The 27,853-nt window shown below is 44.0% G+C and overlaps 1 protein-coding gene across 1 annotated transcript in view; it reads left to right on the top strand.

Moving 5' to 3' along the window:
* Positions 1-27,853, top strand: part of LOC147726908 (uncharacterized) — a 456,046-nt gene that overhangs the window by 185,046 nt on the left and 243,147 nt on the right. The window contains exon 4 of the mRNA XM_086963536.1: positions 8,226-8,393. Within this exon, the coding sequence (XP_086819662.1) occupies positions 8,226-8,393 (168 nt within the window). The remainder of the gene's footprint in view (positions 1-8,225; positions 8,394-27,853) is intronic.

Here is a 27,853-nt window from a genome sequence, read left to right as displayed (position 1 = left end):
CAGGTCCTCCCTTGACTGGAAACAAGCATCCTAGGGCCGATTTCAGGCTTTCAGCCCCCATCAGTCAGGATAGCTTGACTCCAGTGGCATGGAGAGCACAGGACTTACGTCTGAGCATAACCGTCCCACTCGGGGTGACAAATGCGAAAAAGAACAATTGATGGACAGAATGCAGAACATTGTCATACATTCACCCCAGTACAGAGATCTTGGCCTAAATCCATTGTTTTTTTGCTCACCATGCCATTCCAATTCTGACCCAGCGATATGAAAATCAGTCTTGACCCTGCGCCCAATGGGAACAGTCCAGCCCGAACTGCCAGGCCAGGTCCTCCCTGGACTGGAAACAAGCATCATAGGACCGAAATCCGGCTTTCAGCCCTCATCAGCCAGGATAGCTTGACTCCAGTGGCATGGACACCACGGGACTCATGTCTAAGCATACCCGTCCCACTCGGGGTGACAAATGCAAAAAGAACAATTGATGGACAGAATGCAGACTGGGGGTGAGTGCTTGCATTGTTCAATACTCCGTCCATCATCCCCTTTGGTTTTGCTTTGTCCGCCCTAAGTAGGCAGGGTATGCCCAGACGTGGGTCCCTTGCTCACTTTGCCACTGGATTCAAGCTAGCATGGCTGATTACGGCTGATTAGCCAGAAACCGGTCCCAGGATGCTTGTTTCCAGTCCAGGAAAGACATGGCTTGGCAGTTCGGGCTGGACTGTTCCCATGAGGCACAGGGTCAGACTGATTTGCATATGGCCATGTCTGAACTGGGGTGTCGGAGTGAGCTAAAGAATGATGATGGATTAAACCCAGATCATTTGACTGGGGGTGAGTGCTTGCATTGTTCAGCACTCCGTCCATCATCCCCTTTGGTTTAACATATAAACATGGTCATAGTTTGAGGCTAATTAGGGGTCGCAGCTGCAACCTCTAACTTGCTCCCTGTTACTCCCGGCACTTCCCTTTGCGACCCCTGGCCTAAAAAGACGCAAAAGTCTCTCCCCCTCTGAGGATAGGGTTTGCAAAGGAAGTGCCAGGAGTAGCAGAGATCAAGTTAGAGGTCGCAGTTGTGACCCCTACTTAGCCTCAAATGACATCCATGCATATAAAGATGTGTTACAAAAAATTAATTTTATGACAATGGTGAAAAAATAGAAATCAAAGTGAAATCAATGCAAACGTGATAATTGGAGTTGATTATGTATATATCCTTATCAATATGTATATGCCTATCATGCAACATAACAACCAATCTAACTATGTAACTACATAACTACATCTAAACATCAATTCATATCTTCTTTCCGGAATAACTAGTATTGGCATTAATATTTGAATTAATATCAGAACTTCAAATGTAGTTTTCTTTTTTAACTTTTCCTTTCTTTATATTCTTCTGTGGAATCTTCTCTCCCTCATTCTTTGAATAAGTAAATTTAGTTTTTCACTTGATCGATTTTAAAAGAAAGACTTCAAATCCCTATTTTATTGAATCAATATAACCTTGTGACTCCCAGCTTCTTTGGTCAGTTTGCTGGATCCGTTTAAGAAGTGCAGAAAGCCTCAATCATCTGCCTTTGATATTCCTAATTAACAACGCAGTGTAAAGTGCTTATTCATTTCATTTTCTAAAATCCTCTGAAGCTATGCCATTCCCAATTTCCCTCTTTGTTCCTGGAATGTCCGTACTTGTGTTGCCTTTTGACAATGGTTGTGGGGTCCCTGACCCTGTCAGACTGCAAACTGGTGCTCCTCAGAATAAGGAAATGCCGCTTTTTGCATGGTCAATCCCAAAGTTGTGGACTGATACTGCTGGTTTTTCCACAATGAGAGTGCACTGAGACATGCTGACCAGACTCAGTGCCAGTGTTCTAACCCCTTGCAAAGTGTATATTGAATTGGCTACCACCATTTGGCATAAGCTGACATATCTTTAGCGCCTGATTCCAACTTTGTCCCATCAGGCTCTTCCTTGGTGTTCCGACAACCCGATTAGGATGTGAGCGGGAACACCACCTTCACACCGCAGCCAATGTCGATATCACAGCTCCCACGGTCGCAGAGGTGACCAATGTAGGTGGTGCCAACATGTGTACAACCATGTGGATTATGACCTGCCTTTCTGCCGACCTTTTCCTGGCAGTGGCACCACAATGCAAGAGTTGGCGGTAAATGTGCCCTAAAATTGTGCTGAGGGTGATTGTGTCCTTGCGAGATGTCATGTAACTGGTGCACATGGAAAGCGCTTGATGAAATGAAAATGTTTTCCTATTTTTTTGTGCTTTGTTCTCGTGTTAATTTAGCATTCACTGCACCATTTATTGTTCAGCCACCATGTTGAATCATGTCGTCAGCTGCGTATACTCTGACTCAAGAAGCAGGCTGTGAAAATGTTCATTTCTTCAAGGTTAGGAATACACTGTTCTTATCAACACATTCCTTTCCCATACATAGAGGCCCTGTCCCTCTATCCTAGTGATAGACACGAACAGAACAACCCTGGTAATAAGATAATGTGTGCCCAGTCTCAGAGTAGAGACTCGTCTTACTGTACTACTTTGTTTTAGCTGCACCTGCTAGTAAATTTCCTGGGGTGGGACATTCTTGGTTCAGAAAACATACATTAAGTATCTCTATGATTGCTGAAGTCAGTCCCTCTGCAGCAATCCTAGGAGGCTGGTCAGATTGGACTCCGCTCGAGTGTACCTGAATGAAATATACATGGTTTGTATTCTCTACTTTCTGACCGACTCTTCATTTGTATGGAAGGCTGAGAGGTGGTCGCGTGTGACCTGAGTGGCCCTAATCGGGTCACTTCCTTCACCCTCCAAAACCTTCCTGCCAGGTCCTTGTTAAACCAAACTACAGGAAAATAAACAAAAATGAACAGACGCCCGACTGGCTGGGATCACGTTCTGGGTGTGTCCAGCAGTCAGCAGTGTGGGCAGCATAGGAATCCAGCTCATTCCCAGCCATCAAACGTACCGCCATCAATACTCTGCGGTAGTGAAGCCACCAGCCCCACAGGAAATGCGGCGGACATGAAGACCAACTGCTCGGCGGAGCACTCGGTCCCACTGCAGTCGCGGGACAGCAGTAAGACCGCATAACATATAATAAGGCCCATAATTCCCTAGAGTATGGTACCATGGGTACCTTGGGTAGGTAACCAGAGTGTCTCCCAGGGCTGCAGCACTGGTTGTGACGCCCTGTGTGGAACAAAGTACAAAATGGCTCCCACTGCAGCCTGCACTGTAAGAGCAGTTTTGAACTGCCAGTTCAACTTTACCATTTAAACCAATGGCAAAGCCTCCATTTCCCTTAACAATATAAATAAATCTCCCCTAAGGAATGCCTATAGAGCCCGGAGACAGGGAGCTACATATTATTAAGTGAGATATGCTTTTAATCTGTGCTGACAGCAACATTTCCAAATTGTCTTTTTTTCAGTAGAAAAGTTAGTAGCCTTATTGGCTAACACAGAGTTGCCGGCGGACTCCTAAGCTGGGCTAATTTCTGAATGGGACTACTAAAAGTAAGGTATCAAATTGATCATGGCATTAACCCTGACATGATGCCCAAGTCTAATTTAATGTCACTTTTAAGGAGAAGCAACTTTTAGAAGGTTGCCACTCTGTAGCCCACTTTGTCCAGCAGCCTCACATGGATGGTGAACACCAGACAGCTTTATGCCCTTCTGTTTAGTCATGTGGACAACTCCCAGACTTATGAACAATGGTAGGCTGCTACAGAGGGAGGTGTTACCCCCCCCCCCTCGCAGGAAGGCACTCAGTGTGTTGGAACAAAAGGTGAGCTTTAAAGGCAAAGTAGCCTTTAGTGGGCAAATGGCAATTACATGCTTGACGGGTTGCTCTTTTGTTCGGGTAGGCAGGTTGGAAGTGGCAGCAGAGGCAGAGACCAGTGCCCAAACTGGTTTTCCCATGGGCATGTAGCCCACAGACAGTCACGCCTCTAGGGTGGGCTACCAAGCTCCTAACATTCAAGGAAGGGGTCAGATATCTTGGGAGTGGGCAGAATAGTGCACCCTCGGATATTCCTTAATGTCATACTTACCAGGAAGTAAACACAGGGCAGGAGGGATCCTGGTAACCCATTGGCAAGTGATCACATCATCCCCTGAGGGAACCTTCGGGGCACAAATATGGCACCCTGGCACTACAGAACTGGAAAAAGAACTGAAGAAGAAGTGCCCTGCTGATCCCAGGACCTGGTACAGAGAGGCTGCACTGTCTGCTGGGCTGCACCTGCCGCAATTTGGAATATCAAAGAGAGGACTGCACCTCTGCTTCCTGGTGTGAGGAAAGGTTACTCCTCAGCCCAAGTCCAAAGAAGTGCTTCCAAGGTTCAGTGGGTTGAATTGTAGCTAGGCAGCGAAGAGACCGTTCCTCGATGGCCAAAAGTTGCACTAAGTCTGCCAGACCCAGGAGTGCCATCAGAGTCCATATTGGTTGGCCTCCTACTAGCTCAAAGACGATCCTCAGCATTAGGACCACTTTGCTAAAGTCTATGGGGATCATGGTGTAAAGTTAAGAACTGGACTGGATAATGCTTTGGTGACTAGGTAACTGTCCAAATACTCCTTAGAAGCCCCTCTGACCTTCTCCCTGCTGAATTTTAGTGCCATAGTTCGGCTAGAGTATCCGTACACCCCTCTTTCAAATTTTTACAAAGCTTCCAAACTTTACGGTTACCAATGCTTGTTTGCGGTTGTGACTAAAATCTATATCTCTGGAACCCCTCGGTGGATTTTGCTCATCTTGCTCTCTAAAAATTAATGCCATTATAATCTTTTTTCATAAATTGGTGTCCGATTTCCTTTGGGTTGTTGGACTTTCTTATTTCATTGTTTGGTGCTTCCAAATGCTTTACACAAGTTACTTTGTTTAAGCCTTGGTGCTCGAAGTCCTCATTATGTGACTGAAACGCCACATCTCTCGGTATACAGTAAATAGTACAATGCAGCTTGCACAGCAATTCATGTCCAAACAGGTTTTCTGAACTTGAATCACAGGAACTTGAATCACAGACCACTAACTGGTGATTGTCCTTAAAATTCCCTATACTATGGGAGGAGTATATTGCCATGAACTGACTGACAAGGAATGGATCGTGCCCCTCAGATACCTGGCAAAAGTGTCTGGAAATGCTGAATTAAAGTTATGCCATACAATTATTTAAATTATATCTACTTTACAATCCTATGGTTACACAGTACATACACAATCATGGCGGACAGCTGCCCTAGATGTATCTTCGCCCCAGCTTGATTACTGGACATGATAGGGTACTGTCCAAAGCTAAGGAAATGCTGGGAAGGTGTGATAAAAGAGGTAAAATCTCTGCCAGGTAGACACATCCTCAGAAGTCCAGAGGCTTGCATATGGGGTTTATTATCTGGACCTAAAAAGAGATTGACTTATTAATGTACACATCATGCACTCTGCTTACCAAAAGGAAGACCGCCATGGAGCATAAGTCTGAAGTGGCACCGAATGTCAAAACAGGAAAATGGGAATGAATCAGTTGTGCCATAATGAAACATAAACACTTGAAAAAGCTAGATACATGAAATCCCTCAGTTGAATATTGCGCTATAGCTGTTTATGGCAAAGTCAGATCTTAGACCCCACAGAAAGAACATTGAGAAGATGTGTGATTGTGCACTGCCCTGTACTTGGCAGGAACTTTGGGGCATATTATCAAGGACAGGCGATACATTATGGCCGCTTTTATCGGTAGGAAACTGCTGATAAAGCGGCGATAATGGCCTTGATAATATGCTCTATGAATTCCAATCAAAGCCCATGTTAGATGTGAACACATCTAACATGGGCTTCGATTGGAATTCATAGAGCATATTATCAAGGCCATTATCGCCGCTTTATCGGCAGTTTCCTGCCGATAAAAGCGGCCATAATGTATCGCCTGTCCTTGATAATATGCCCCTGAATTATGAAATAAAACATATAATTGACTAACGTAAGTAAATGTGAAACTGTACAGCTGGACCTTGGCGAATCCAGCTTTGTGCATATTCATATTATTGGTGACTTCCATTTGGCAGTATGTACTTACCCCGGTAAATATCGAATCGGTATTGCCCATTGATTCCTATGGGCCTTGAAGCCCCTAGGAATCAATGGGAAATACCGATTTGGTATTTACCGAATCGGTAAATACCGAATCCTGCAAGGGTGCAGGGGGTGTCACTTTGACACCCTCTAGCACCCCAAGTACAGGTTTGTGTGACATGTGGCACACATACATGCCCTAAGGGCATGTCTATGTGTCACATGGCACAGGTGTGCATGCACAGATGTGCATGCACACCTGAATTCGGTATTTTACCACACAATAGGATTGTGTGGTAAAATACCGACTATTAAGGGTCTGTGGCACTCTTAGGAGTGTCAGCTACATATGGATTTACCGATTCGGTAAATATACCGATTCGGTATTTTACCAAATCAGTATATTTACCGAATCGGTAAAATTACCGATTCGGTAGGCCCCCTACATCTGAAAAGCCTAATACCGGTCGGAAACGGCCGAAATCGTCCGTTTCCGACCGGTATTAGGGCTCCTACATCTGGCCCATAGAGGTTAATTACGATGTCAGTCCACCCGACACCGTCTCAGTTCTGGGACTGACCGACATCTGGTTGGCGGACCTGACCCCCTAATTAGGATGTGACTGAACACTGTTCGGTCACATTCCTACATTTCCCTATGGGAGCATGAATTACGGCCATAAACCGGCCATAGTACATACTCCCATAGGGAAATGGGAGGTGCTGTTCATCCCAGCACCCTGGGGCAGGCTCCTTGAGGGGCCCGCCACGGGATGCAGGGATCAACAGGGGAGCATCAAAGGTGCTCCCTTATCCCCCAACCGGTGGCCACCCAGCCATGGGGGCCCTCCGAGTTCCATAACCTTATAAAGGAACTTTACCTTCAGCCTCTTTCCTCTGTATGGTTATGGAACTCATTGGTGACTTGCAATATGCATTTAATATATGGCAAGGGGTACTTTATTCCATATATACATTCAGTCAGAGGATGTTTTTGTGAATGTTTCTTTTATATCAGACAATAGATATTCTGACATGCATCCACTCTTTGATGATCCTTACTGTACTCATTTCTCAGATGAATGCAGGCTCATGCTACCTAGCAGTCAATCTTGTGACCTTCAGAAGCAAGGACTTGTTACTGTGTTCTTTACTGCATCACAGTCACTTTATTCACCATCATGGATTGATGATGAATAGATTGGACTGTGAGAGGGGATAGCAGGCTAGAGAGAGCAATGGTTTGCACTTGTTTGTTTTTGATGTACGAATGTTTGGAACCATATAATCTAAAAAGTAATATGTTCTTGTACTGTTATATTGTAGTACAAGAGAAGCTTTTTGGATCTTGGGATAAATTAAAGCACAGAATTTATTTGTGTGAAGTAGTTTGCCTCTTCATAACATGATGATATTCTCTGCGGTTTAATTTGATCAGGTCATGTCATTGGCAGTACCTAGTGTTGTCATCCTATGTATGGATCCCCTTCAAGGACTATTTTAGGTCTAACTGAAGAGAGCCTTAGTTTTAGGTCAGCGTAACACAAACAAAATAATTGTATGAAAATAGATGTGACAGAAATGTGTTCTGGAGTCAGGCTGATTGTCATTCTTGACTTGCTAAGGTCACGGTTGGCTTTATTAGGGCATGTACACAGTTTGTTGGTATTTTTTCATGCATAGCTTCTGTTGTTTTTAGGTTGAACAGTGGGGAATCTTTTTGAATTTTGTGAGGGGGGGGTTCTCAAGCAAACATTTGGAGCACATTGCTGCATACCTTTATTTTTTTTAATAAAAGACATACATATTTTCTTATTAGTAAATGCTTGCAATCCGGACCATCTTTTTTGCAGGAGCAGGAACATTTCTCATTGGAGGCTTAGAAAGTATGTAGTGAATGAGCAGATCATAGACATAAATGTACTTCTCTGTTTGTTTTTCATTGATGTTTGCCAAAACCAGGGAATGATTTATAGAAGGATGAGAACATATAATTCTCTGAAATGTAGTAGCAAAGTAATTTCCGCTATGAATGTAGTTTCCACTGCAGGCTTGCCTGCCTGAGAAATTTTCATCAATTAGCAGCAAAAATAATAATAAATATAGCATTAATTGTGTGTTTTCCAGTGAACTCTGAGGATACACGCTCCGTGGACCTGGGGGTTCGGCCTGATCATGAAGAGAAGGGATTCTACTCAGAGAATTTTCATTCCGCTTCTTGGATCTTCAGAGGGGATGATGGGAGCCCAGACAACAGTCCTCGGTGCTTAAGCAAAAGGCCCAGGCCGGTGGCAAGTAAGTGGATACCTAATTTAGCATATGTAAAGACATGTTCTAATGAGGCCTCAGTATCAGAATATTGTGGTACTGACGGTTAACATGACAGGTACGCGCTAAATATAAATAATCCAATTACAGATGTCCCTCTCTTCCTCAGGTGGAACCATTGAGAAGCAAATTTCCTTGATTTAAATACTTTTTATTGAGTAAAATAAAAAGTGAAACAACCAAAAGAAATTGCCGGTCTGACAAAGTCAAGACAAAGAGAGAGTGAAATAGGGACAACAGGGTCAAAGCAAACCTTCAATCATTGAGGCAAAATAAATCCCGTCAGCCCACCACAGTGGCAGAGCATCGTCATTTGGAATTGGTTGTGCTTGATCTAACTGTTGTAGCCCACACCTATCTAGGGGGGGCAGCTACAATACAGTCAGTGTCACAAATGCACCCAACCACTCGGATATTTTGCTCAGTGGTGCTGATGATTTGCAGTGCAGAATAGTGAAAAGGGAAAAGTGCAAAAAAGTTAAAATTGACTACTGAGCCAGAAATAACTTTAATAGACACTGTCTTCGTGTCAATATTAAAACCAAATGCAGATAGTCTGAAAGAATAACTATCATAAGCAATAGGAGTGAGATTGGCCTACATGTTTCAGCCCTACAGGTGACTTATACCAGGCTTTCTTCAGGACCAGATGTAAACTACGCTACTGCAAATATTGCAAAAACTGGTGCACAAATTATATATGAAATTTATTTATCAATAATTGGTACGATACATCCTACCACAACCTATGGAAATTGGTTTGCAGCTATCACAGGCAATGTATCTTCTTTCCTAGAGAAAGTGTAGAGGTGTTAAGTATTGGACCCAATTCACATATTCCAAAACAATCATCGTCTCGACATCAATATTATCATCAACTTGAGCAGATGCCAGGTGAGGTCAGGCGAACTCCCACAAAAAGTTGGGTGAGTACTGATAATTTGACCTAATTATGTATTAACCCCTTCCATGCTGGGCCGATTTTCCTCGTGTGCTAGGCTTTTAAAGAATGAATGACTTTATGACGGCCCCCAGCCGTCATCAGCACACGAGCACTGTAATGCATGACGGATGGGGGCCGTCATCAGCATGGAAGGGGTTAATAGAGTGTTTCCAGTTACTTGCCACCCTATTTGGGCTAATATATTATCTACATTGTGATAATATTGATGTCGAGACAATGATTGTTTTGGAATATGTGAATTGCGTTCAATACTTAACACCTCTACACTTTCTCTAGGAAAGAAGATACATATTCTTTCAGTCTATTTGCATTTGGTTTTAATATTTACAGGAAGACAGCAATTCCTTTTTGTTTTTTTCAGTTTCGATTTGGGGATCGGATATTGCTGTGTCTTTAAATCTTGTTCCCTAGGACCCTCTTTTGAAAATTATTTTGTGTAAATTAAAAAGTACCAAAAGTGCATATTACATAAGGAATAGAAATAATATGCTAAAAAATACAACAGATAAGTACAAGCTTATTTAAAGGATTAAAAGAGACATGATTAGGTTACCTATTAGTTAAAAAATATTTATATAATGTTACAAATACAGGAAAGGAACAAAGAAGTGGAAGAGAAGAAAAAGAGAAGAGGAGAGAAAGAAATAGAAGAGAGACAGGGAAAGGGGATAGTCAGATCATTATTAGTGTAGAGCTGAGTGTGCAGATAGAAAAGTAGTAAAAGATAACCATAATGAATCAGAATTGATTTTTTGAGATAGTGAGGAAGATGACACGGTAGAAATTATATGTTCATTACAAATACAATTCCACCATATCAGCATACATATTTTAGAATCATCTTTCCAGCAAGTAGGAAAAACTTTAAATGCAAGAACAAGAAAGAGGTCAAATAATTTTAACTTCAACGCAGTGTCATGAAGATCAGTAGACATGGATCCCAGAAAAACATTATGAATTGATAATGGAATACAAAAAATAAAAATCTTACAACATTTAGTCCATATGGATTTCCAGAACTTGATAAAATTAGGGCAATAGTATAACAAATGAAGTAATGTGCCATTAGAGGAAAGACATGACCAACAAAGAGGAGATGAAGACGGGTTGATGTTTTGGTGAGAGACTGGGTTTGCTTTGGGAGAGTAGGTAGTGGTGGCGCTCTGAGCAGTGTGATCGTGTAACTGAAATGTGTGTGCATTAGGCACGCGGTGCAAAGCAGGACAGGGGAACACAAACCCTACGGGAAAAATACCCCTGAAATGGTGTAGGGAGGCCTAGACCAAATGGAAGGAGAACAGATCCTGTGCACACGCACGTGTGGTATATAGTCTTGGTGTGAGGACTAAAGATTCTACTGAGATAAAGTATTTGCTTCAAAAAAGAACCTAGGATATCGAGGTTCGTGTGAATAAAGTTTTTTTTAAGTCAAATAGGGGTCAGTACAGTAAGATAGTAGCCAGTCGGCACGTGTTTCGTCACACCATGAAGGAGGTGTAACTCATCAGGGCTAGAAAAAGGCACAAAAGGAAGGAAGGAGAGAGGACAAATGAAAACAAAATTAATGACTTATTAGTGAAAAAAACAAGGCGTTGAAGTGAGGGTGAAGATACTAATTGATCGTGGAGACCCTATAGTGCTTATAATATACATGTTGTGAAATGTCACCAGAGTATGGCGAACTCCAAGGTTGTGTATAGTGCACAGTGGTACGTATAAAAGACGGGCGAGGCCATTGAAATCTGAGGAGCTGCTGCTCAGATATGTCTGTATATAACGTTCTGGTGGACTCCAGAGTCATCTAAAAGAAGACAAAAAGGAGAAAACAAACTGGGCATGCGTAAGCGGTACGTGGCACTAAAAGAACAGGTTGGTAGGTGCAGCTCTGAAAATGGAATATATGACGACTGTGTTATCCTGTTCTCCTAAAGGGGAAGAAAACAGGGAAAACACGGAAAAAATCATTCGGTGGAGGTTTGATGGGCCCGTGAAGTGAGAATTCGTGGTGACAAAAGTGTACAAATGCAAGGTGAAGCATACTAAAAAGTAAACATGGAGCGTTGACCGGTCGTGGTGGGGATATATACATGGATTTGCACAATAGTAGACTGAAAAAGGTAGAGAAAACACAGATTCTCAGAACAAACGTAAACGTGAAATCTACAATAGCATGCACAAGGTGTGGACGTAGTCAGCAAACGGATGCATGGTAAATAACAAATGGCGTTTGACAATTGATATGAGAAGTATGCAGTCACTGCTTGGAACTATACCAACGGTGGAGCAGGGACAATCACTGGATAACAGAATACATGTGTGTGCCAGAAAGATAAAATGAGAACAAGAGCAAAGAATATCATGTTTACAACTATCTGTTCTATATGTGTGTTGTAAATAACAGTATCTCGGAGGGCAGTATCAACAATGTGTGTAAAACGGTGTGTTCTGTACATGGTAAATAAAACGGTAAATCTGAGCAAAGTACACAAAGTAGAAGGACCGATTTGTAGTAAATACGTGGGTACATCGGAGGTTATCTCTCAAGCAGAAGCAAATAAGATGGTGAATATGTAGCATGGAGGACAATGTGTTCAGTAAATGGCATACAACAGATTTAAGGCAAAACAACGTAAATTCAGACAATATTGGTATTGGGATGGAAAAGTTGGAGTTCATGAGCTCATGTAGCTCATTGTCCATGTTGAGCCTGTGTCTCACTGCTTGAAGTCTCATGATCCAGGTGGCTTCCAGTCGTCTTAGTTTCAGTTTGCGGTTTCCACCTCTGGCACATGGTTCCATGACATCTATGTCATAGTAGCTGAGACTTTTGTTGGGACCTTGTGTGGCGCAGTTATTGATGTGGATTGCCATCGGGTATCTGGCGTTTCCGTTATGCATGGCTCTTACATGTTCCATGATGCGTTCCTTTAAAGATCTGATAGTTCTACCTATATAGTACTTTCTGCAGGTGCACTCAATGATGTAAACAACATACCAGGTGTTACAGTTGATGTTTCGATAGATCCTGAATTTTCGATTTTTCCAATCTGAGAACTCTTTAGTTCCATTTCGTGCCCATTTGCAAGCTCCGCAGCATCCACACTTGTGGAAGCCCCTCGTGTAGGGGTTGAGCCAGATTGAGGTAGCAGTGGTTTTAGGAACTGTGGGGCTCAGCCTGTTCCTCAGTGTTCTCCCCTTTCTGAAGGTGAGTTGTGGTCTCGTAGGAATAAGATCCCTGAGAGTCGCATCATTAAGCAATGTTTTCCAGTGTTTGTTGCAGCTTTGCCTCATGATTACACTGGTGTCGTTGTAGTCCGTAATGACTCTTATTGGTTGTTTATTAGGGTTGGCCCTAGGTTTGGTGGCGAGCGTGCTTTATCTCTTGACGGTTTTGATTCTAACGGCCGCTTTCTCTATGGTGGCCTGTTTGTACCCTCGTTTGGCGAATCTTATTTTCATGTCATTTAGACAGTCGTTAAATTCTGAATTGTCACTGCAATTTCTTCGTGCTCGGTTGAACTCACCAAAGGGAATTGTTTCAATTTGATGTGTGGGATGCGAGCTGTCCGCATGTAAGAGTGCATTGTATGAAGTCTCTTTTCGATACAGCCTGGTCTGTAGGGTGTTGTCGGCGACATATAGTTCGATGTCCAAAAATTTACAAAAAAAACCAAAAAACAAAAATTAACAAAGCGGCAGGCACCGCTTGGTGCCTGCCGCTTTGGTAATGCAAATGCATATATGCATTTTTAGCATTGTAGCCATCGGTGCTGAGAGCATCGCCCGCCACAATGCTAAAAATGCAGTATGCAGCCGCCACAGTTGCGGGTGCATCCTAATCCCGCCCATGGGACCCCCGCCCTTATGGCGGGCTGTCCCAAACTCCGATAGGATGGCGGACGGGCTAAGTCTGCCCGCCATCCTAATGACCCCCTTAGTTTCATGAGAGTTATGTTGGTAGTCAGGTATCAGCGGATTACAAAGAATGCGTGCAAGAAAAGGTTTGAGACATAAAAGGAATAAAAGTGGAAAAAGAGGACATCCTTGCCTAGAACCCCTATGCAAATTAAAATAAGGGGATAAAAAAATGTTAACAGAAAAACATGCACAGGGTACTGAATACAGTAGTTTGATGAGTGAGATAATTTTGGGGCTGAAACCAAACCAGTTAAGAGTTTTAAACATAAACTGCCAATTTATAGCTTTTTTCAGCATCAAGAGCTAACGCAGCTCAAAGACTAGGACATCATTAACAAGCAGCCAGAAACCGGTCCGAGGATGCTTGTTTCCGGTCCAGGGAAGACATGGCTTTGGCAGTTCTGGCTGGACTGTTCCCATGAGGCACAGGGTCAGGCTGATTTGCATATGGCCATGTCTGAACTGGGATGGCGGAGTGAGCTAAAGAATGGTAATGGATTAAACCCAGATCAGTTGACTGGAGGTGAGTGTTTGATTTGCTCAAGTGCTCCATCCATCATTCCCTTTTGTATCGCTTTGTTCGCCCTAAGTTGTCAGGGTATGCTCAGACGTGAGTCCCTTGCTCACTTTGCCACTGGATTCAAGCTAGCCTGGCTAATGATGGCTGTAATGCCAGAAACCGGTCCCAGGATGCTTGTTTCCGGTCCAGGGAAGACATGGCTTTGGCAGTTCGCGCTGGACTGTTCCCATGAGGCACAGGGATAAGACTGAATTGCATATGGCCATGTCTGAACTGGGGTGGCGGAGTGAGCTAAAGAATGGTGATGGATTAAACCCAGATCAGTTGACTGGGGTTGAGTGTTTGATTTGCTCAAACGCTCCGTCCATCATCCCCTTTTGTATCACTTCGTTCGCCCAGTGGGGGAGGGGGCGCCAGCATCCTGTGCGCCCGCTTGATCACAAAACAGAGTTAAAGAGGTGTCGAAGGGAAACAGTCCTGCTCCATTTCTCTAGGAATAGCTTGGGGTCTGGACCCTCCACCCCCATGGGAAGCCCACAAAACAAAGGTTACATCTGCGGGATTCGAGTCCTCATCTCAATGCTCCAGCGCAGCGGTTTTCTCCACCAATTCTATTAAGGCGGCCCTCAGGGAGGAGACCTCCATCTCCAGTGTCGACACTTTTTGATCTGTCTCAAGGGATCTTTCCACAACTGTCAGTAGGTTGACCCGCAATAGGCCCAAATCCAGCGAGATTACGACGATCTTGGCCTGGACCAACTGGCTAGAGGCCTCTATAGCAGTAGATCTGTGCACCCGAGGGCTTGGGGCCCGCCGCAGCTGGCACAGAGGCCCCCGTGGGCTCCAAGCCTACCACCGTGCCCTGGGCCGTGAACTGGTCCATTTTTGTTTGTTGGACCCCTCTTTGGGGCATTTCTTTGCCCCTGGCAGCAATCCCCTGTCTTTGTTATCAGGGTCTGATTCTGATCAATACAGACCCTGCTCTGATCTCACTCTCCCCTGATCCAACTCGTTCTCCCTCCGGGGGGTTCAGTCCGACCCTGTGTGCTCAGCTCTGGAATTTCAGGGACCAGTAAGGGGCTCAGGTGAAGTCAACATATGAGGGGCGAGGGCCAGAGTTTCTGGGCAGCACCAAGTAAAGCTTGCTGGCCAGGTGTTGCTGAGCCCCCTGACACTCCACTCCTGATCAGTAGTTGCCTGTGGCAGCTAAGTCCTGTGGGCAACAAGATGTATGGATTCCCAGCTAGGTTTCGCACCACTCTGACAGGGACATTGATGTAACAGGCTCCTTGTTGCTGTTAACCTCAGTTTGGGGCACCCAAATCTCCTGGTGCCTCTCCCCTGGGCCACATGGTCAGGGAGCTTATCCTGTCAGTGGTACCCCTGTGCGGTCGTGGGAGTGCACGGGAGAAGGGGCAACAGTGAGGTCCTCCGTCCCTCTCCGGCCCGCTCCTTACTGCTTTGGGGGCCTCCTCACCTTATAGTCTCTTTTCCCGGATCACGGCCATCTGTAGGCTTCAGCGTCGCCGCAGCACCCTCTTCTGGTGCTTTCACCGTTTTCCAGTCTTCCTATTGCTGCAGCTATACCCGGGGGGGGGGGGGGGGGGACAGAGCCACAGCTCCCAAGCTCCTCCGGGCTCCGACTCCACCACCTCTGTTTTTGCCACTAACACCGTCACAGCCAGGCCCCAGGCCCACGCCAGCAATCACCAGGCCCAGCGCCAGGAGCCCTGGCCTGCATCGGGATCCGCAGAGCTACGTCTTTTTGCTCACCACCTTGGCTCCTCAATCCCTGCCAGCCACAGGTGGACGCAGGCTGCAAGCTGCTCTCTTTCAGTCCGTCGGAGGGCCTCCGCCTCTGCAATTGGCATGATCCTGGGGCTGGGCAGCCCCAGCGGCAGGTCCAGTCACTAGTTACCCAGCCGGAGGTCTCCATGTGCATTTGCTCGAGGTACAGCTTGAACCAGGGTGGCTTCGGGATGTCCGATATCCGATGGCAGGAAAAATGCAGGTTAATTGGCGGGCCCGCAGTAGAGCTCTCTAAGATGCATCCGCTACAGCCGCCATCTTGGCCACACCCTCCAGCTTCCTGTATATTTAAAAATACTTAACAATTTCAAGTTAGTTCTGAGTGGAGTAAACAGCAGTCCGCTGCTGCTGCTGCTCAGTGGGCCGCATGTAAATGTCAGGAGGGCCGCATGCAGCCCCCGGGCTGTACGTTGAGTATCACTGGCCTAGACCACCACAGTTTGAAGCATTAGATGCTTGGAGGCGAGCAGCACAGGTGAAGAGCAGGGAAGGAAGTCAGGGGAGAATAAAAAAAGCGATGAAGGCATACCAGAATGCGCGATGGGATGCTCAGTTGAAGTAGTGGAGGGTAGATACCATTGAGGGAGAGAGATTATACCCACTATTGGTGAAAGAAGGAGGCGCTTGATAGTGACACAGATGACAGTTTACTAGATCGGTTGTTAGCAGACCGTCCTCCACCATACAATCCTCATTCGGACAATTGAAGACAGGAATTGACAAAGGCAGCATACATGGAGAGAATGGGAACACTGTAGTCTAACCATAGTGTGAGGGCAGTGGGGAAGATTTCAACAGGAATAGAAGGTACAGAGATGAGCGAAGTTAATGCTGCCACGTGGTTACCCTAAGCCCTTATGGTGCCGGTTGCCAGTGGACCTAGAGTGTCAGTGTATGATCAAAGTTAAGGGGAAAGCAGTAGTCAGCCACAGTTAGGAGTGGGAGAGAGGATAGACTTAGGAAGGATTGCTACTTCAAATGGGAGTGGTCCATATTTTGTGCCTGCAGAAGCTAGTTAGCACTCCGTTGCCAACATCCCAGACCCTTCTAGGGTGCGCGTTGGGTCCAGTGCAGTAGGATCAGCGTCATTGGCAGATTCCCATTCGGATATGGGGATGTGGGAAACTCCAGTTAGAAGACCCATGGGGAGGATATCAGGAGGAGTAGTCGATCAGGGAACTTCTGGGAGTCTGTGCAGGAAATCGCCAAAGGAATCATGGCTTTTGGCAGGTGAATACTAATCATAATTTCTAAATCTAGAGACATTCGATTCCAAGTGTTGGCTTTAAGCAACAGACAGAGAGATGTGCATCAGCTAAATAATGGTGCAGCATACGCTATCTTTGCCAGAACCAGTGACAGCTATCACATTTGCATGATAGCCTACATTCAAAAACAAAAAATGTAATTGAGCAATGGAAAATGTGGTCCAAAATGCACTAATATTTGAATAGTAGTAGTATAAACATATATAGACATTTATACCTGCAAAATCCAAAACTTAAACAAATACCTGTTGTACACACCCAGATGTGTAATTTATAAAGAATAATTCGCAATACAAAGGTGTTAATGTTTAATTGGTTAAGTCGGCAACAACACTCCCAAATAAGAGCATGTAAAGCCTTTGTGAGCACACTCTCTTGCAATGAATGAATATGCACTAACTCTCAACCTGAACACATGGTCGCTGCATGAAACAGACTGGTCCTATGAAGAAAATACTGGAAGAAAAACTGAACCATATCAAAATGTAAAACGTCAGGTCAAGAGAATGCTGGGAAATATTTTCAGAGCAGGATTACAGCTGCTGGGAGTGGATTAAGGGATTCAAACTCAACAAGAACACCATTAGAGATTCTCAACCTCATAATTCATAAAGTTACAAAACAAGAGCCTCATTGCATGACTTCAGGGAACAAGCTGCTGTGCACACCACTGAATATGTATATAGACTAAGCAGTGACAAAATCTGCATCTCACAGCAATGGTCTCAGTAGGCTGTATAGCAAGTCACCAAATGCCATAGAGCTCAGTGTTGCTCATTATATCACCTTCCCCCCAACACTCCATTAGATATGACTATCACAGAGGTACATCCTCAAAATCAGTGTCCCTTCTTATGCTTAGAAACTTCTAGTGGCATACAAATACCTGTGAAGAATTCCTGCAGCATCATCATCCGGTCAGATGGCTCAGATTCGCCTCCCTCGGTCGGGGTTGTTATGTACAGTCAAGACTTTACCACCTTTACTTTCATTGCAATCTACAAGCTCTTAGGCCCCAGTAGGTGGAGAGCAACACCTTATAAATTCCCCAAATGTAAACATAAACATTGTGTGTTGATTTCACAATAGATATTATAGACTTCACATTTTTATTATCTAAGACCAACCAATGTGTTTTTGAATACTGCTGCTTTTGATCCAAGGCAGCATTACAGTCTCTGCAAGAATACTACAGAAAGACATATCTCAACTGTGTCTGGCTAGGTGAGTATAATAACAGCACACACATGCACAAACACATTGACACACACTGCATTTCAACATGTTGCTCTTGAGTCTACTTCTATCCACAGGTAACAGCAAATGCATAGGCTGGACTAGCTTATAGGGCAGTCAGGCATTTCCCGATAGACTGGTTCTGACAAGTCATGTGTGCGCTGATTTTTCAGCTGTTTGTGGGACTGTTTTATGGTCTGCTGGGCTGGGTTTTCCTACTGACTTACCAGATGTTAAAACAAATATTGCCAGCAGCAAGCTCAAATCCATGCAGTTCATACCTTGGCAAACTCTTATATAGTCTGTCTTTTCAAGTTCAAAACTGCCCCAATTTGCAAATATGAGCCACTATGTTTTAGCTACAGCTGCGGTCGTGCAGGTAAGAGAGGTGGGACCGGGTTGGGGGGAGGCCGGAGGGAAAATTAAATAAATAATTAATTTTCCTTCGGCAGCGTCTTTGAAAAGTCGAAATCCTACCCCACCCAGCCCCACCACTCTTACCTACACGGGCTGCTGCTGTTTAGCTATCTAATTAACAAATGAGGCCACTTTTATTTCCTGCCCCAGTTAGACCCTGTGCTATGCAAACAAATGATGGACGGAATGCTGAAGGAATCATACAATCACCCCCAGTCAAGAGATCTGGGTTAAATCCATTGTTCTTTTTCTCACCATGCCACCCCAGTTTAGACCCAGCCATATGCAAATCAGTCTTGACCCTGTGCCTCATGGGAACAGTCCAGACCGAACTGCCAAGTCATGTCCTCCCTGGACCAGAAACAGGCATACTGGTTTCTGAGTATTACACTTCATCAGCCGGGCTAGACTGAATCCAGAGGCACAGTGAGCAAGGGACCCACATCTGGGCGTACCCATCCCACTTAGGGTGAAAAGTGCTACGCAAACAAATGTTAGACCCTGTGGATAAATCTTGATGATATGGTTGATGGATGATAATATGCCACAACCTAGCTATCACCAAACAAAGGAAGCACTAGAGGGCAGAACTTCAGAAACATTGCACCTTAGACCATGCAATTGGGTGCTCAATCAGATATTCGTGTATCAGCGCAGATTGCTCCCCAAATGATGGAATGCTATGATCTCCCACTGGGACAGTTCCTGATGCATAGACAATTATTAGATAGCGGCCGGCACTGCTGGGATCTTAATGATGGGGAACCACCGACACACCCGGTACTACACACTATCCTACCCATGGGTACAGGGAGTCACTTAGTCCCCTTGCACTACAAAGCGAACCGGTAACTGATCACTACTCCCTTGAACGCGTTACGACAGAAATGGGAGGACGAGGTAGGGCAGGTATTCCATGACCATGAATGGGAAAAGGCATTGGAGTATATAAAAAAGGTCTCTAGGAACGCATGTTTCAAAACCATTCAATTCAATATCTTGCATCGCACATACCTCACACCACAGGGGCGCCACCGTTTTTATCCTGAAACATTTCGCATGCCCCCGATGACAGACTGCTGAAGCAAATTTCAAACATTTGTTTTGGGACTGTCTCACGATCCAACAGTATTGGGATAGGGTACACCAGACACTCCGAGCGACGGTCAACCTCATGGCCATATCCACATGCGAGGCATGTGCCTTGGGAATCTTCCACAGGTGGAAGACAGAAAAGGTACAGTGCCGTTTTGCATCCCTAGCCTTTCTCTCAGCCAAACGAAGAATAGCCATGCATTGGAGGGGCCCAGCAGGGCCCCCAGAAGCAGCCTGGGTCGGGGCCATGAAAAAGTGGGGGGCGGCGGAGGAAGAAGCACTGAGGGATGAGGAAGTTAAAGGGATACATAAACATCCCATATATATGGAATGGGCGCAACTACTATTTTAATTCATACAGGAGGCAACGCCGGGGGTATCACCCATGACCTCACAGTCTCAATCCCAAACTCCACCCCTATCCCCCTTAGGACAAACAATAACCAACACGAGGCAGACATGTGACACATAAGACCAATGCTATACTTGAGCACTACCTGACAAGCTTCTCCATCTCCTATGGGAGGTCCCCCCGGCCTCTCACTCCCCCTACAAACACCACAGCACACTAAAAACACGCAACTGACTGTTACCAAGATACATTCCGATGGCTCCCTAACCCTCCCCCCAGGCTCCCCCCCCACACTTAACGTTTTTTTTCCCCTCAAAGTCCCTGAAACCTACCCCAATTGGGAACACAATCATGGACCTTATACATGAAGATTCACGAGGACAGAGATGGGGACGAAATACCAACCCACACCCCTGGGAAACCCACATAAGCAGGCTCCACGAAACATAAAAATATAAGTAGAGTCCAACTGAAGGGTAATCCCCATATTGCCTCACTATACCTTGCCTGTGATGTAAGATGTATGAGAGGAGAGTTGATCCATACTACAATGGTACCATCCAAACGCCTGCAATCTCCTGTCAAAATGTGTGAATGATGATGTATAACTTTGTACCATGAAATGTAAAATACCAATAAACAAATTTAAACAAAAAAAAAAAGTCAGCGCAGGTTGGCAAATGCGCCATAACATGGCCATCAATTGATGACTACCAAACCTGGAAGATCAAGGCTTATCTTGGACTAGGGACACCATCACAATTACTGATGCATGAGGTAGTCAGACAACCATAGTCATAGTCAATTTATTGTACGGTTAATTAAAACCTTAACAAACAGTTGTGATAGTTAAAAATAATAGACATAGACAAATTAAAACATCACATTATAAGGACAGACAGTTTTATATTCAGCACAAAAAAGAATTTAAATCAGGCCACTGTGAAGACAGAACAATGTAAACTACCAAGGGGAAGTCTTTCATCTTGCTTAGGAAAGAGATGTGCAAACCGCATAATGGAGTAAACCAAGAATATAGTATATGCCATCCAGAACCAACCCATTTAAAAAACACGATATGCTCAGGAGGGCAAATTGAAAAACAAGTTTTTCCATCTCCCAGGCGAGCCTGTTATAAAAGCAGACAATACAATATAAAATGGCAAGTGCAAAGGAGCATTTTGATCGGTGGCACATTGTAAAAATATAAAACAATATAAAGTGCCCAATGCGAGCAGCATTTTTGATCATTAGGGAGAGCAGTGTGCATGGAGCAATAGCGGAGTAAACCAAAGCTGGCCCATTTGAGGGACACAGTACAGTAAAAAGTGCCATATGTAACAAGGTTTTCAAACTGCGACGTGCCGATCAGGGAATTTGTGCAATCACAAACCGGCCCGTCATAAAACAGGCAGTATCTGATTACATGGTTATTAAAAGTTTTGATTGTGCCATGATAGAGAAAAAGTGCAGTGTGCAAAGACAGATTAGGTCCCCATTAGGATGGCAGGCGGACTTTGCCCGCCTGCCATCTTCACGGTATCAGGGACCATAAGGGCGGGGGTCCCGTGCATGGCATTAGGATGGTAGGAATGCTGGATGCGCCCGCCACTGTGGCGGTCGGTGCACTCAGCACCGCCCGCCACAATGCCAGGAAGGCATGCTGTGCACTTCAATGCAAACCATGGCAGGCACCGCACGGTGCCTGCCATGTTGTGCATGGAACTGCTGGGGGGTACCAGAGGTACCCCCCATGTGCACCCCCCACCCCCTGGAGTTCTTGGGGGCCCGCAACGGGCCCCCAGAGCAGACTTCGCATGCCTTTCCTTTCCGGAAAGGCATTGAAAATTGCGCATCCTAATATGGCTGGCGGTGTCTGATAGACACCGCCACATATAAACCCTTTTCCGCCCGGCCGCAAGGCAACCGGGGTGGAAAAGCGGCAAACGATCTTTCCGTCCGCCGCGGACCCCCCAGCTATGTTAATATGGTGGGGGGTCTTTGCAGCAAGGATGGCGGGCGGATTGCCCCCGCCAGGACGGCGGTGGCTACCGCCAGCCTGGGGGGGGCAATCCGCCAGACTTCTCCTAACCTTTCACAGTGCAGGGCATTCACATCAGACGTCCCACAGGAGGTAGAGCCAGCATTGTGGAAGGCAAGTACAGTCCTAGAGCACTTTGTTTACAGGACTCCTTCTCTTCTTTCAGTGTGCAGGACAGGGACATCAGCCGCTCCCCGGGAGGTGGAGCCAGCTTTTTGTAAGGCAGGCACAGCCTTATTCAAGGTTCAGGTGCAACTCCTCCCGCCCATCTAGATGCAGATCTCTCTATTCACCACTGGGCTGACTCATCCTGACTCTTGGAATCCCCCAGCCCTGTCACTCACAAAACCAGACAAAGGAATACACAAACTAGCAGAGGCAGGCTTGAAAGGTTAGGCAAGCAAATACCTACCTTCTAAAGGTGGTGTATGCAAACACAGAATGTTAAAACGAACGTCAATAAAAGATGTATTTTATCATTCTGAGTTCAGGCATGCTAAACTCGAATTTCTACCATGTTCTCTGAGACAGTTAGGATTATAACATTGTAATAATCTAACAGCCCATTCTGGCCTATGGAGAACAGGTAGCCTTGCAATAGTGAAAAACGAAAATGGTTGTAAAGGCTTAATTCACAGGATCGCTAGGAATAGGAACTTTAGGAATATTACTTGAAAGGTGAATTGTTCTGAATTCATTATTTATCTTTTTCTTTTGGGTTCTGTGCACCAGGGTGACTTTTTGTGATCTGAGTGGCCCAACATTTCTTTTTATCACAATTTGGATATCGATACTGGTGGTGGTTTGGGACTTTCTTCTAATCCTCTTCCTGATCCTCTTCTCAGTTTGCTTTTTATTAAGATATGAACTCATAAGTGTCAGTCAGTCAATAACTTTATTCGGTTATACTTGATGAATAACCATAAAAGTGCATAAAAACAGAATACAGCATATAAAATACAAATTACACTTGTACATCAATAAAAAAGGAAAGAAAAACCCTAAAAAATGTTTAATTCATACAAAATTCCTGCAAGCGACTCATCACAAATTAGGGATTTAAAAGGTTATTGATTTTCGCAAACTAAAAACATTTTTAAGGAAAGCAGAGACAGATGCCACTGAAAATACATTATCAAGCTTCTGAATTTCTAAAAAGGCTGGTCGACATTGTCTTAAGTTCATATACATTAGTATGGGCTTATTCCACCTTTTCCTTGGATTAGAGTAAAATCTGCAGAAGAATAAAATGTGGATGTCAGATTGACAGGAAAGTTCATCTCAGGGACATTTAATAATTCTATTTGTCCAGTCATTTACAATCGGAAAACTTAATAATCTGAACAGGATACCAAATCTAAAACGAATCAGAAGAAACCTTTCGAATTCTCTCATCTGCAAAGTTAGATAGGGTTGAATGGCATTCACAGTCGTTATAAGACTGTAAGAGAGCACAGTTTTTTAGTCATCTCTGATTTTTCCCTGCAATTCTCTAGAAAGTTTAAACAAAGCTTTTTCAGTGATTTCCTAGAGATCTTAGTCATTAACAGTGGATCCACATAATAATCAAGATGATCAATATTTACAAGGAAAGATTTTATGTACCGTAACCTTCTAATTCTGTGGGCATAGTCCAGTATCAAAGCGTCCCCCAGAATAAACCGGTTCAGGTAACATTCATCCGTGGTCCACCCCCTGTGCCACAGGAGAACCGGCTGCACCTTTATGATATCTTCTAAATAAGGAAGACCAAGTTCAACGTGACAATTGTGGGTGGACGTGCTTTCCGGAATTGACAGAAGATATCTCAGAAAGCTATTTTCAGCTAACTGTATAGTTGAGACATTGGAATCCCCCCAAATTTGCGCCCCATATATTGCTATTGCCACACAACTAGCTTTGTAGATACATAAAAGTTCTTTTACAGGTTTCTTCCCCATCTTTTTGCTGAATAGTTTGAGAGCCATTATAGACTTGGTGAACAGCAAACTCCTACTTCTTACTGCGTTACCCCATCGACCAGTATTTTCAAAGAGAATACCCAGATCGGGGAAGGTTGGGTAAAATCTAATGGTTTAGAGTCAATGTACATAGTTCTTTTTGCCTTATTTGTACATGAACCACAATTCATACAAAAAGTTGTGGCACAATTGACTTTTAAATCCAAATTGGTCATGAAAGTGGTAAACGAGGTAATCATATTTTGCATCGCTACAGGGGTCCTTGCCATCAACACTGCGTCGTCAGCATAAATCAATGCTGGAATTGGGCGATTTGACACCACTGGCATATCTCGGCAATCTTCCAGCAATGTTTTTTCCAAACCATTAATATAGATGGTAAATAAAAAGGGGGCAAGGACGCATCCTTGCCTCACACCCCTAGCAATGCTAAACATCCTGATACATTCACCGTTCTTACCAAATCTAATAGCGGCCCTGGCGCCATTGTGCAGGTCTCTAAGGAATTCAATGATATTATCCTCCACTCCCAGGCATTCTAAAATTAACCACAGCTTGCTGTGGGTAACACAATCAAAGGCGGATGTTAAATCCACGAAGGTTAAAAACATCCTACCTTCTTTAGCTTTGGTATACTTCTCTAGGAGTATATATAAATTAAGGCATTGATCTACTGTACCAACACCTTCCCTAAAGCTGTACTGTAGGTCGCTAATAATCTTGTGTTCATCAGCCCAAGTATGCAACCTGTTTAGGATAACTCTACCAATGATTTTGACTGGCAAGTTGAGCAATGATATAGGGCGATAGCACGCGCAGCTAGACCTATCGCCCTTTTTAAAAATTTGAACTATAATTGACTTGTACCATGTCTGCACCAGACCGGCCGAGCCCGAGGCATTGAAGAGTCGAGTAAGCAATGGCGCCCATAAGGTCATATTGTTTTTAAAAATGTCCACCGGCACACCGTCCGGACCAAGCGCTTTGCCCCCCAAACTCAGCTTAATACTTGTGGATACCTCTTCTAAAGAGAAATTCAGGTCTATTCCACTCTTTCCCAGACTAATCGCATCCACCTCTTCTGTCACCTTCTTGTTTTCTACAATCCGAGCCATCACGCTATAAAGTGATTCAAAATGTCTCATCCATTCTTGTTCAGAAATAGCGATCTCAATTCGTGCCCTAGAATTATCCTTAAAAAAGGGTGCATTCACAGCCTTCCAGAAGGCAGTCATGTCTCGCAATTGGGAAGCTTCACTTAGTGCTTCTCATGCCTCCCTCTTCAGTGCGTCCCTCCTTGTCTTTTGCGCCATTTTATATACCTTGCGCAATTCCCTGATCAACTTCTGATCCCTAACAGTATTATTCAAGGCCCGTTTAAGCTTGGAATAGACTTTGGTACACATCGTGTCAAACCAACTCGATTTTTTCGTTTTTGGGTTTTTTAATTCTACCCAAAGATTATCTTTTATATGTGTCGTTATTAACTTGAAATTATTAATCACATTAGTGTCGTTGGCATCCATATTTAAACAAGTATTAAAACTTGCTTTACAAGTCCCAATCAATTTACGTAAAAAGTCATCTGGGACTACCTTGGCCCATTTCAGTGCATATCCGTTTTGTTTTGACAATGCTATGTTAGTGGAATAGGGCCTTGATATTTTATCGCTGTTAGTAACGGGGTACGGATCTAAAATGTCAACCCTGATGGGAAAGTGGTCACTTAAGGGATCGTCTAGCGTACTATAATTGGTGACTGTATCTCCATGACATGAGGATACCAGGATAAAATCAATTATTGAGAATACCCCTCTACTATTAAAAGTTGCAGTAAAGGGAATCTCCGGTTGACACATTTTGTTAGCAAAACTCAAATCATGCATAAAAACTATTTCATTAAGAAGGTCCCCAGTTTCAGTGTGACAAATTAGTATCCTTGTCAAACATCAGCCCACAATTCCCCTTTTCACCCATGTGGCACGGAGCTCAACTGAAATCACCCCGCCACACAACCACGAGCTCTTTAGTTGCCTTGCTTAATAAACTGCTAAGGTCAGCTCTCAGGGTTTTCAGAACTCCAGAAATGTCCACAGACGGAATGTTGTTGTAAAAATTCACAATCAATAAACAAAATTTTTTGTCAGTATGTAGCCCAACCATATGATAAAAGCAATTATTATAAAAAACATCAATTCGTTCATATTTAAAAAGGTTAGATACATAGGTGCAGAGTCCAACCTTTGCTCTGCCTCGTGATGAGTCTATGGCTGGTGTAAATATAGTTTTAAAACCATGCAAACGATATGCTTTGACTGCCCAAGTTTCTTGTAGGCATACAATGCGATATTCATTTACAAGTTTAACCCAATACGGATTATCTAACTTGGCTCTAAGTCCAGCAATATTCCAAAAAATAATGGGCCAAGTACCCTTGTTTGTACAGTTAATAACACTTCGATTAGTCCCCGCATATTCTATGTTGCCATTATCAATATCTTCGATCAGGTTAACTACCCTGATTTCTGCTTCGTGTCCTGTCTCAGAGTGTACTAACTCCTTAATAATAACATTTGGAGGGGATTGCTCCTGTATACCAGAATTTCCCTGCTTATCCGTAACCTTTGGAGATAAACGGTCTTCTGGGGTTTTTAGATTTATAAGTTTCAATTTTGGTCACTCTACTCCCCCAAGCCCTGAGAGACAATCAAGACGATTCCCAATTGGGACAATTGGGACATTGAATTGATTTTCTAATGGAAAGATAGGGCCACCACGACATAAATTGTAAAACAAGGGACCATCGAGAGTAACACGAGATGAAGGGTAAAAGTAGCTTAAATCAAAAGAAAGAATGCCACCCACATTGCTATAATTATGAAAGCCACTTATGTATCGTACCACAAGAGGGTCTCTGAAATTAACGACAATACAATCTCCTTCAATGTCCTTAGTTCTGTGACCCACCCAACTTACTCTGCGGACATTTAAAATTTCACCATGTAAATCTGGTCTAAGTGTCCTATTTTTACTCAACCAAAACATTACCTTATTCTTTACCTCATGATAATTTTCAATCTTATCGTGTTTATACTTAGGAACACCTGCTACCACAACTACATACGGGTAAGATTCCGGGGGGAGATCTAATCTTTGCATGTTGATATCACCTTTTTTACTAGATGGTACAGCTTTGTCAGATTCGACAGACCTCACTACTTTCACAGGTCCCCTTTCTTCGCTGGCTTTCTGTCCTTCCACGTAATCTCCCTTATTCATTAATCTCACTTTCCGTGAAACCATGTTGTCTATTGTGCCACTTGCTGGGCTAATGAATTCTTTATTTGCAAACATGGTGTTCTCACTGGATACCATCAATTGTTTATCTTTTGTTAACATTTTCGGTCTTATGTTGAGAGATCTAGACTCCACCAGTTTATTTAATAGAGCAGAGTTAGCCTGAGTAGTTTGTTCAAGTGATCCTAACTGTTCGCTAATCCTTTTTGATCGTTCTAATAAATGTAAAATTAAGGATTTGACCAGGTGTTCAATACTTTCTAGCAGACACTCTATGCTCTTCGCCTTCCTTAAAAGTGGCTCTGCAATGTCAGCAGGTAGTCTGTTAGATGTGGGTCCGGATTTCTCCGGTTGTTTCATGTACATTTTTATTTCCTCATTCTGTTTAACCACTGTCTTAGGTTGTATGACTTTGGTCTTTTTTGGACAGCCCACCTTCTGTATATTTCCTCCACATTTCCTTTTATGGTGAGAGCCTGGCGCCACTGAACGATCGGGTTGATTAGGTTCAGTTAGCTGCTTATTCACCGGTTGAGTGGATATACAAGG

The sequence above is a fragment of the Lissotriton vulgaris genome, chromosome 3_1 (assembly GCF_964263255.1).
Source record: "Lissotriton vulgaris chromosome 3_1, aLisVul1.2, whole genome shotgun sequence".
Taxonomy (NCBI): Eukaryota; Metazoa; Chordata; class Amphibia; order Caudata; family Salamandridae; genus Lissotriton; species Lissotriton vulgaris.
Note: the sequence above shows the minus strand (reverse complement) of the source record. Positions and strands in the feature narration are given on the sequence as shown.